This window comes from Geotrypetes seraphini, chromosome 15 (genome assembly GCF_902459505.1).
Source record: "Geotrypetes seraphini chromosome 15, aGeoSer1.1, whole genome shotgun sequence".
NCBI lineage: Eukaryota > Metazoa > Chordata > Amphibia > Gymnophiona > Dermophiidae > Geotrypetes > Geotrypetes seraphini.
The window spans coordinates 25669479-25681402 of record NC_047098.1 but is presented as its reverse complement, the minus strand read 5'-3'; the positions used below and the strand labels follow the sequence as shown (position 1 = coordinate 25681402).

The window sequence follows — 11924 nt, the reverse complement described above, 5'->3', positions numbered from 1 at the left end:
TATGTTCTTTTCTGCATGGGCAGTAGGAGAAGAATTGGCCACCTCCATCAAGCTCTGAGGCTCCCTGGGTTCTAACCACAAGGTTGACGCTACTGCAATTTGGACGGATCAACCCGCTCCCCCCCCCCCCCCTCAGCAAGCATTGCAGGAACCTGTGCTGCTTCTACATCCCCTACACTGGGAGGTGCATTTTGTGTGCTCCGATGATGCCTCCATATGTTGCCCACATTGTCCAAGTACAGCTTTCTGACTGTATAGCATATCATAATTACCATGGCAGTTAGGCTCAGACTGGATTTTTCCTCCGGTGCCAATAACCGGACTGCAAATCTTTACTGCTAGCTTTTTCGAGCCACAATAAGCTGCCTGATAAAGAGAGCGGGGGGAGGGAGGTGAAGAAGCAAAAGTGTCCACCACTGTTTGTAGCTTAAAGCAAAGCATCCGTTCTTGCAGTCATACCGCTCCTACTGCCAACCTACCAGAAACCACTACCCTAGGGGTCTGCTTCTTAAGTTGCCCCTGGCACAAGACTGCCTGATAGTACAAGGTAGAACAAGCGATTTATAGAGCATTCTCCCGCTGTTGACTTTTTGAGGTCTCTGGTACTAATATTAAGTCCTGTAACTGCAACCAATAAGAGGACTTTATTTTATTTTTTTTAATATATGAAAGAGAAAACCCAAACCTGGTGTTATCCATATGGGCAGGGGAAAGACCTGGACACCTTCAAGTGCAGCTTTCCCTTGGCAGGATCTAGGATTCCTTCTAACAGCCCTGACTCAACTGAGTGACCAGTTCTCCAACTGGGCACAGGAGCTCCTTCACCAGACCAGATTGCTCTCTGGTGCAAAGAATGCCTCTTATAAAAAAGAACTTGCCAATTTTAAGTCTCTAGCTCCTTATGGTGCATTCTGGATTGGTCTGGTGGACCAAAAAAAAGGAAATATTTTGTATACTGTGCTTTTTCCACTTTTAGTAACTAAGCATCCTCTGGGTTTATGCATTGCCCTCTTAAACCTAATTATTGTTTTAGCTGCCCACTTCCTTCTGTGGTAGACTTTCTAAGGGAAGCAGCTGCTAGCAGTACTAGGAGATGGTGAGCGTAGGCTACCAATAGAGTGAGATGAATCCACATGAAAAAGTGGCTTTATTAGACAAAATGCTTCCAGGGTAATCTGTTGGTGGGAGGAGAGTTGGGTTACTCACTGGACAGAAGGTCCAACTAACACTGTTTCTGATTCTGCAACAAAACAATGCTGCTTTGGAAATTGATCTGCTTGTCATATTTACAAGTTGGGATTGTACTGTATGCTTTCTTCAACCTACTGCTTCAGAAGTTAAAAACTTGGGCCCATATTCTATAAACACTGCCCTACTGGCATCTAATTTAAGAGGAAAACACTGTTTAAAAGTGCTTTTAAAAGAAATTTGAAGGCGCCAGAATCGCGTCTATGGAGGCACTTTATCCTAATGCCACTGTAGGTGTGGCTAATGCCAGAAGCGGTGTTAGGCATGATTCACATCAAAGGCAGGCACCAGAAATGTAGGCATTGAAAACCCTGGCCTACATTTGCGGTGCCTTCCTTCCCTGAATGCTCGATTCTCACATGATTGACATGCGATCGGTGGCCACTGACAACAGTGTTGTTTAGAGAATCTGTGCCTTGCTGACTCCGTGAACAGTTCTCAATAAAATAAAATTTTGGTTTTTGTTAAGCTACCGTGCAGCTTTGTTCTATCTAAACTAAGAGCTGATGATTCAGATCTCATTCCAAGGGCTAACTTATCACATGGTGCTACTGTTGAACCTGTAGGCTATTGATCCCAATATGAAATGCATCCCACTCCCATTCCCCTGCCATCAAATTTTTTTTAAAAAAAACCCAAAACAAAACACTCAGCACAGGCAGCTTCTGAAATCTTTATCACCATTTATTGTAGTTGAAGAGTCTGAAACCAAACAGAGGACACGATCAGCAAGGAAAAAAAAAAAAAAACCAACCATTTTTTTACAGGCTTAATTTTTTAAAACACTGTCCTGGTTACAGATCCTTAAAAGGACATTTAGCAATTTAGAATTCAAGTATTCCAAGTAATACAAAACAATTTAAATTCTTTTTTTGTTTTAAAAAAGGCTCTTTTCAGGATTTCATGTACCTGCACTTTGGTAAGGCCAAGCCATGTATTGAATATATTATTCCTTGAACAGCAGCCACATATGGACAAGTCAATCATAGCTCAGAGCATGGCACCAAACAAACAATGACAGGGTAAAAAAAAAAAAAAAGAAGAAGCCAATCTGCGCAAGACCTAACTTTCCACCAACATCCTGCAGCTCCGGGCCTGCACTTATACCAGCTCCAGTGTAGGTGCTTTACTAAAATACTGGGCCAACAAGACTCTGTGTAGTGAACTTCGACAGGACATTATAGACGTTCTCAGTCACTGGTAGTTTTTGCTTTTTATTCTTATTTAATACCACATTAAATTAAAAAAAAAAAAAAATCCAGTAACGAACTATGTACATATGGGGGTTACACACCCCTGCCTAGAGTCGCTCTCAGCTACAGACACTATAAGATCACAGAAGGCAGGCTCAGTTCTGTGTTTGCAACTGGAGGTAGGGATGCAGAGGACTGGGGTAGGTGGCTTTTCTTAAAACTCATATGTCCATCATTAAAATACAATTAGGTGCAAAAATCCAACAGTTGACGCTGTGATGCAAACAGGAAATGTGGGAGCTGACAGTCTCCAAGAAGTAGTGCTGGTCTCTGCTGTGCAAGAGGGGGAGGACCTGCTGCTCCGAGTTGTCAATCTCCAGAGGAAGAGATGACTTTGAACCTGCACCCCTCTCAACTGTACCTCAACCAGCTAAGTGGTGGTGCATATATACCTCTCCAATATGCTCAGTGGCCTTTATAGCACTCGCTCCCTTCTAATTCATCTTCCAACTTTTTGAGTTAATATTTAAATATGTACACATCAACATTGTGTCCTCTCTGTCATGTCTCCAGGTTTACAGCCTCAGCGCACTGGCCACTGCAAACCACATGTCGCATCTGCCCTCAATATGCTGGTATGACACTATCACTGGTCACTATTGTGCTTGTCCCTCATCCAGGCATGTATCCTTTCCTTAAGTTCAGGTACTGAGGACAAAAGACAAACATTATAAATGTCACGAGATTAGAAAAACAAACCCTTCTTACAGAAATATAAAGCAAAAATATAGATCAGAATAGCAAATTAGTGCAAGAATTTCTCTTTTATAGAAAGAGCAAAACAGACTAAAAGTAATAGTACAATCTTTAACCCTATGTACTGCTTCATCACAGAACAGATAGTGCATGAATTGCAGCACTGGGCAGCTTCCCTCACACTTATACACACTCAAGCACTGCCCCTCACCACAGAACCAATACCATATGAACTAAGTAGTTTTCATACAAGTGAAAACTTCCCTCATACAAGTGAAAACAGCCCCATACCAGCAGTGCAAGCCTCCTTCAAACAAACACGTATACACATAGTCCCACTACACTGATAATAAATATAGTAAAGTGAAAAATTTCCCCTCCTTCCATGCTGCCCACCACAGGACCAGCAAGCATGGACAGTAGCAATGTAAGTTTCTCTTGTACAATGCACCAACTGTGGTAGCCAGGAATTTTGCAAAGGTGGTAGCATTACCTGGCTCCAGCATGCTTTCTGTGAGGGTCTGTCGGTTGAAGGGGTCTGTAGATGAGTTCAGCAGGTGCCTTAGGATAATGGAGCGATCCATAATAGTTCCAGATGGAAGCCTCACAGGATCAGACATCAGTGTGTCCATCAATGGATCTGCAAAATACAGTTTGTTGTAAAAGCAAAGAAAGATGCTGGGGAAGTGGAACTGGGTGTTAGAAGTTTCCTTAGCTTTTTGGTTTAGCTCTTTTAAGTAACTTGCCTCTGAACTCATCAGGTGCATCACTGTAATCCATCTCTGCCCGTGCATTCTTTGCTACTATTTCCTCTACCTTCTCAGCCAGTAGCTGGAACTTTTCTATTGCTATCGTAGACTTGATTCCTGCTTTGCGCATCTTAGAAATAACTTCCTCGAAGAGTTCTTTGCTATAAGAGCGCTGCAAAGAAAAAGCAGAAGATATAAGAGGTAAGCACCGGAGCTCCAAATTAAAATTTCTCCAGTGCTTGTAGGCTGGGTATGTTCTACTACAGTAATTTTTAGAATCACATGGTTCTTTTTCAAAAGAGATTCTGAACCAAGAAGCCGACACTGAAGGGAGCCTGCCAATGCAATGCAATACTCAGAGGAATGCAGACACAGTCAGTTCATGCTGCTGATATAGCATATGTATATTGCAGGCAATCTTATTCTTGTAATCCAATTTTAATGAGGTTCTCATTAAAGCTCATTCATAACATAAAATATAGATCCTCATTAATTTATATATAGCATAGCATGGTATAGCATAGTCATAAAGTTGAGAAAAACAGAACATGGCCTCCAAAACCCTGTGTTGGGTACATAAATGCTATAAGAGACCACAGGGAACTGTCAAGCATACCCCGAGCTCTCATGAGATTAAGGGAGCATAGTAGATGACGGCAGGCAAACAACCTGATTGCCCAAACAAGATAAACTCATAGCATAAGGTATGATGCGATACTACATATGCATACTTGATCCTGATATGTCCTTGCCATTTTCAGGGCACAGGTAAAATGTGCATTTATTTGCTGAAAAGTCTCTTACAACAGAGATAGGTAATTCTAGTCCTTGAGAGCCCCAGGCAGGCCAGGTTTTCAAGATATCCACAATGAATATGCAGGAGTGAGATCTGCATACTAAGGAGGCATTGCATGTAAATCTCTCTTCTGCATATTCATTGTGGATATCCCGAAAACTTTACCTACTTAGGGCTTTTGAGGACCAGAATTGCCTGCCTGTCTTCTAAAATTATCCTTAGCCACCCATAATGAAAAGAGGAAGCACTGAAGGCAGGGCTGGAACAGGACCAAAGGAACTCAGGGGTTCACGGTTTTAAAACCCACATACCTGCTTTTAACTGCTTCAGTCTGCATAAGTTGCACCAGCAAAGGATCTAGGTTAAATATTCCTCATGGTATGTACACTGGTGAATTTTTAAAGAAAGACATTTTACAGCAAGATTCCCTCTGAAAAGTAGCCTGCAGGTGTATCCATGGGTGGGTGGGTGGGGAGGAGCACCCTTGGAGACCTGCCCCCCCCCAACTTTAGGCTCTTATCTCCCACCATAGAAACATAGAAGACGACGGCAGAAAAGGGCTACAGCCCATCAAGTCTGCCCACTCTGGTTATCCACCCCCTGTCTATGCCCTAATGACCCAATTTCCTTATCTTGACCCTCGTAGGGTCCACCACTGCAGCACCCAAGCTACCCCCTCCCCCATTCTGCTTCAGGAATAAGGGAGTTAGCTACACATTTCCAGATGGTAATGCTGGCACTCTCTGAGCATGTTCAGTTCGTGTATGAACTGAGCATAAGCAGGGAGTACTGGTGTTGACAGGTAGAGGCATGCCGCTGATACAGCATGAAAGGGGAGGGTGTGGCTCCTCCCAAAACTATGCCCCTGCTGTTCACAGCCACTGAGAATTACTCTTCTTAAACCTGTCTCCAGGATTCTGGAGCTGAATCTCAGGATCATAGGTTAATATGGAGGCGATTCCCTTTTTACTTTAAACAAGTTTGACTTACTCTTCCCTCCTATTTCAATGCACTTTTCTCTGTCTTTATTTATACTTTAAGGGGGTAAAATATTGAAATCTGTGTTATGCCTGTATTTTTGTTATATTAGATTTTATTTTTAAGATACGTTTGCTAGTTTGGCGATTACTTTGATGACAATAATGGCTTGTTTTTACATGAGGGGACATCAGAAATGTATATCTGATTCAGTTTGTTTTGTAGCTGGTGCAATCCTGACGATTAGATGTTTGCTTTATTGTAAAAGGTAATTGCTGATTCTCTGTTATATCAGCATGTACTCTATTGCGCTGTACTGTTTAAATCTTCCATAAATGAGTATAAGCAACAAGAAACACAAAAGTGAAATTCATAAGTGTGTGACCCACCTGGTCATCAGCGATGGCCTTCGCAAAGCGAGCACAGTCTAAGTGCAGGTAAATGTCTGTCAACTGATCCAATAGCTTCTTTGGTTCAAACCCGTATTTTTCAGGGTTCTCTACTTTCAGGTCACGACATTTGGGTCCACATAACTGCTGAAGGTTAAAGTTTAACATTGCAGCTAAACGAGGTCCAAGCTCCTAGAAAACCACAGGAAAGAAAAGAATAGAGAAACCATCTCATTCAAAGAAATCTGGGCCTTCTCAGCTTCTCTTTGCTTCTACACACATCTGTAGAAGCTTTTTCTGAAGAAAGGAATTCAAGTCCAGTCTGCAGGACTACAGAAGCCAAGTCATCCAGTCTCCATTTTATTGCCAGAGGCTTAGCCAGGATTTCACAATCCCGGCTATGCTGAATATGCACAGCAGACACAGGAACCTCACAAATAGTCCCATCAGTGCTGACAGGTGGGCAATCCACATGTGTCATCTTTCCAACCTCAGTGATGGCATCAAAACCTCACCAGACACTCTAGGGACATCTTTCAAAATAGCTGAAAAAGGACACTTTATCTTATGCTCGTTTTTAAAAAGGTACAATACCTATATATCTGCCTTTATCAATTGAGCTCCTACCATAATCCCCTGAGATGTAAAATTGTTCCTACATCTGTTCCGCCAGGTGCTATTTTCTATGTGCACATGTTTTATAATTTAGACAGACACCTCACATTGCTGCTCCTACTCAATTCAAACTATATTCCTAGAAATGGCTATATGAGGCCCATGTAAAAGTGCACAGTTCTTGTCAACACACACACTTGAATGTGTGTATACACATGTGCAATTTTAACAGCCATTTTCCACATGTAAAACATTCTTTACATAAGGAAAATGCTTTCACCAGTTTGATACCCTCTGAACTACATTTACTTGACACCATCCTTATTACAGAGAAAACTAAATTCTTTATAGCTACGGCCTCCAACTCTCCGTTCTTGTACAATAACCTCTGGAATCTACACGATAGGGTGATCAACCTCTTTCAGCCTGGAAACTATAGGGAACTTGAAACCAATTTCTAACCCCTCCCTCTGTGGTCTTCTCCTGTAACTTACCCCTGGATATCCAGTTTCATTTCCCACAGCCTGAGCTGTAGGGACTATATTTTCTAAAGTCTAATCAATTGATTTATTCTTAGTGCAGGTCTTGCCCTGGTGCTGCGGATTCACCCTGTGGGAACATCCTTTGGCGGGAGATCGCAGACTTTCTGAAAAAAAAAAAAAAGTCTGCTTCTGGGGGGTTACCTGATAGTAAACCTGCAGTAAGTCCCCTGGACAGCCTGCAGGACAGATCGGGCTCCGGAATCGGGAGCCATCTCACCCCCGGGTTCGTCCGCTAAGGGGTTAGAGCACAGGCTGCGTGGTCCCATGGAGGCGCGACCGGGATTGGACCGGGCTGCGTACAGTCCCTGAATTATTCTGGAGGTCCGGATAGTCACTGACTTGGGTGACCGGACAGGTGAGGCAATCAGAAGGCTTGAAATCCTGTTTTCTGAGCTTCCTGAGGTAATTGATCTTCATGCTTTCTTGCCATTTCTGTCTATTGCAGCACAACCACAGTGAGTACACTGTATGCATGTGGACTTTAGCGATTTGGGGGGGGGTCTTCAAAAGTGGGTTTTGGATGGTTTCCCTGCATGGCCTGACCCCCCCCCCCTTTACAAAAAACACAAAATCGCAATTTTCCCAGGTTCCCTGCATTTTTCCCAGTCCATTTTAGGGCAAAATCGGCACCTGCGGCGGCCATCTTGGATCAGGTGGATTCCTCAGCTCCTACTGTGGCACAGGTCCTGGATTTCTTGCAGGTGGGCCTTCAGAAGAGCTTCACGGTCTCTTTGCTGCGTGTTCAGTTTGCGGGTCCTTCTTGCTTGGGTCCCATGTTTCCCAGGGGTTCACTTGCGTCTCACCTGGACATTGCTCACTTCTTGTGGGGGGTGGGGAGGCTGCGGCCTCTTTTGCGGCTGCCTTGCTCAACATGGAATTTGAACCTGGTTCTTCACTGGCTGGCTCGTTCGCCCTATGAGCCTCTGGATCAGATCTCTCTGAAGGATCTTATCATTAAGAATGTTTTCCTTCTGCCTGTAGAGTTTCAGAGCTACAAGCACTTTTGTGCAGAGATCCCTTTCTTCGTATCACGGATCCTTCCTTTCTTCCAAGGGTGGATTCAGCATTCCATGTCATTCAGGAAGTTTAGTTGCCTGCCTTTGTCCCTTCATCCAAGGACCGTGTTTTGTGGTCTCTGGACGTGAGGTGTCTCCTTCTGAGATGCCTGGAGGCCACGAATGACTTCCGTCTTTTAGACCATCTTTTTGTGCTGGTAGGCCTGCCTCTAAGGCTACCATCTCTCGATGGATCCATGCAGCAATTGCTGCTGCCTATATATCAGTGGGAAAGAAGCCTCCCCTTGGGGTGAAGACTCATTCTACCAGATTAATGGCTTACTCTTGGGCCGAATTGAAAGCTGTTTCTCCCAAGGAGATTTGTAGGGTGGCTACTTGAACCTCTCTGCATACTTTCACAAAGTTCTACTAGCTTGTTGTGGCGACAAAGCAAGATGCAGCTTTTGAGGCTTCAGTCCTGGCAGCAAGCTCATCGGGCCCCCCCTGATGTTCTGGGATTGCTTTGATACATCCCAATCATGTAGATTCCAGAAGATAGGTTACTTACCTCTGCTAATCTTCTTGTAAATATTCTATGGAATCTACACACCCGCCCAGGCTTGTCAGTCCAATTCGCAGGTCGCCTGAAAAGTAACTGGTAAGCTGGTTTTCTGTCCTTGACCAGCCTCTCTAAGAATTCCATTCTTGTTCCCTTATGTAAGGTCTGGGGGTCCCCGGGTGCATGCCCCCTTCTGACCTCAGGCTATGTCTCCTTTATCTAAATTTATACAGTTTTCAATTTATTTAATGTTCAAATTTGTTGTACTACAAAGTTTGGCCTTACAGCTCTATTTGTTTTAAAGTTGTTTACAATTGTTGTTCATGAGCAGATCTGATATGTAGCGGGGAGTTCCCTGTCCCCCCCTCTCTCTCTTTTCTTTTGTTTCCTGTTTTGTGCTATAGATCTACCTGGCTTGGGCACTGACAGGATATCCAGGGGTAAGTTATAGGACATGACCAAAGAGGGAGGGGCTAGAAATTGGTTTCAAGTTTCCAGGCTGGAAGAGGTCGATTACCCTATTGTATAGATTCCAGAGGATATTTACAAGAAAGAAGATTAGCAGAGGTAAGTAACCTAATCTTTTGATCTACTCCATAATCTTAAGAGGAACCATCTATCCTATCTCACCTACTACCAGAATCTTGTCTGCTCACATCAACCAAGTAACTCGAAAAGAATTCTGCGCCCTTTGGAAACTCAGATTAATAAGGAAATACTTTGATCAAGAATCTTTCATCCTCCTAATCCAATTAGTATTAGTATCTTAGATTACTGTAACATCATTTACTTGGCAGGATTTCGTAAACACCTCCAGAAACTAAGCATTATCCAAAACACTACTTTCAGGCTAATATTAAACTTGAAAAAAATGTGAACATATAACACCTTATTATCACATACTTCATTAGTTGAAAATGGAGAACAGAGTACTATTCAAATTAGGTTGTCTCTTCTACAAAGCACTAAATGGACTACTGCCCTCCTACCTTACCAATCAATTCTCTTTCTCTAGACCCAGATAAACCACTAGGCCTCAATCATTTTTAACTTTCCCTTCAATTAAAGGTTTTACCCACAAGAGATTCATCTCCAAACTCAGTCTACCAAGCAGCTTCTACAGATCCGGAATGGAGTCTATTAGTCCGAACTTCAACTTCTTACATGCATTTTAGAAAGCTCTTAAAAAACACTCTTCTTCTCAATTAAGATGATCTAGTTTATAATAACTCACACTCTCACCATTGAGAAATTTCTCCTATTCACTATTTCTCCCTCATTCTTCCTCTTTTATTAATCTTTAAATCATTAATTACCAAATGTAATTAATGTTGAATTTTGTTTCTTTTGTTTTTATTCTGTAAACCGCTTAGAACTGAAAGGCTTGTGCAGTATAAAAATAAAGATCTATGTTATGTTAAAAATTTACTGCCCATGTATGAATCACAATGCAGACATGAGTACATCTGATTACTGAACTAGATCTATTAACTCAAAGTTTGAGAAAGCAGACTTATAAGTGACCCAGAGACCAGGATATTACCTATCCTCGGTGTCAGAAAAGTTATCAATTTCTTGTTCTCTTCTACCAATTCCAATGACAAGAATCAGAAGTCAGCTATATAACAAAGTCTTAGAAGGAGAGAGAATGAAAGCATCTACCACTTACCGGTCTCAAAAACGGCTTCTGAACCTGTTTTGTGAGTATGTGAAACATATCAACAGTCTCTGTGGCCAGAGCAAGATAGGAACGAGAAACACGCTCATCTTGAGCCAGTTGTGATTGCTGGGCCTGCTGCTGCTCCTGAAAAACAAAGCAGAAAATCTAGGCCAAGACCAAATGCCAGTAAGCAGCCAGAAAAGATGGTGTGTCTAAAAGGTCATGGCTGGAGCTGCGTATATGCGTTTGTGTATACATATATGCAGTGTGCATGGGAGCGGACTCCCCTCCCCCCCCACCAGTGTTCAAACTGAAGACACTGTACCTGTTTTGCAAGATTTTTAAAAACTTCAGTTTCAAAATGAAATTGTGTGCTTACTCATCCTCACCTAGCATAACCCTGGCTAATTTCCCTGTGGGTAAAGTATGCATGCTGGTATTTTTTTTTGTTGGTTTAACCCCCCCATGTTGGGAAAAGCCCATTTTACACAAAAATGTGTTCATAGTGTAAATGGAAAAAAAAAACCAAAAACCTTTGAAAACTGTTCTGTTGGGGGAAGGGTGTTTATTTATTTAGAATAGTTCTAAGTTGCAGGGAAATTGAATATGGGAGTTTGGAAATCTATATTCAAAGAAATACAGAAGGTGTCATTAAGTGTTGTGATTAGGGAAAATGCTTATAACGTTGTCTCTAGTGTCTTACCCCTGCCATTACTAATGATTTATGCTGGTAATGTTATCATATTTGGTGAACTTGTGATAAGATACAAAACTTTTGGGGAGGGGTGGTTCAACATGGGTTGCAAACATAATACAAAGAACCCTAAACTGTGCCTGTGGGAGGAGGGGCTGCAAAAGGGCAGAAGTGGAAGCACAGGCTGAGATGTATGTGCTTTTGCATCTTCTTAACCAAATTGCAGAAAGAGAAACTGAGGGAGAAGGGCACTACCCGGTGACACAAGGAGGCGGAGATGAAGAATCTGTTTGATGCCTTCTGTGAGTTTCCCACAAGTATGGGGATAAAAGTTATAGTCCAGACTACTGTACGCTTTGCACTGGAAACCACAGTTAGCAAAGTATCAAAGCAGTTCACAAATCAACTATTCAGTACTGCAGCATAAAAATAAAAAAAGAATGCCATTAAAAGCAATGAGAAAGAAGAAAACAGACCTAAGCTAAGAAAATGGGCATTAAATGTAACCCAAGCATTGCGAGACACTAGATCAAGCAGACTCTTGGCACACTCTTCTTGCCCCCCACTCCCACCGTTGTCACAAACCTGAAAAAGCTATCGTGAACAAATGTATTTTTCGTGCTGAAAAATCTATGTAGGAGGTCTCTGTTCTCAATGACAAAAGAAGAAAATTCCAGAGAGAAGAGGCAATACAAAAGAATGCGTACTGCCCGGTGGACTCCAGGCAGGGTCACACAACTGAAGGGAGAA

At 42.5% G+C, this 11924-nt stretch overlaps 1 protein-coding gene across 4 annotated transcripts in view; it reads right to left on the bottom strand.

Moving 5' to 3' along the window:
• Window positions 1-1914: 1914 nt before the first annotated feature.
• UBE4B (ubiquitination factor E4B) overlaps window positions 1915-11924 on the bottom strand; it is a 137310-nt gene continuing 127300 nt past the window's right edge. For all 4 annotated transcript variants that reach the window (XM_033921512.1, XM_033921510.1, XM_033921511.1 and 1 more), the window contains 5 exons: window positions 10490-10624; window positions 6110-6301; window positions 3944-4118; window positions 3691-3837; window positions 1915-3149 (listed from right to left, as the gene is read on the bottom strand). In XM_033921512.1, coding sequence (XP_033777403.1) covers window positions 3088-3149; window positions 3691-3837; window positions 3944-4118; window positions 6110-6301; window positions 10490-10624 — 711 coding nt within the window. In that variant the 3' untranslated portion in view covers window positions 1915-3087. The remainder of the gene's footprint in view (window positions 3150-3690; window positions 3838-3943; window positions 4119-6109; window positions 6302-10489; window positions 10625-11924) is intronic.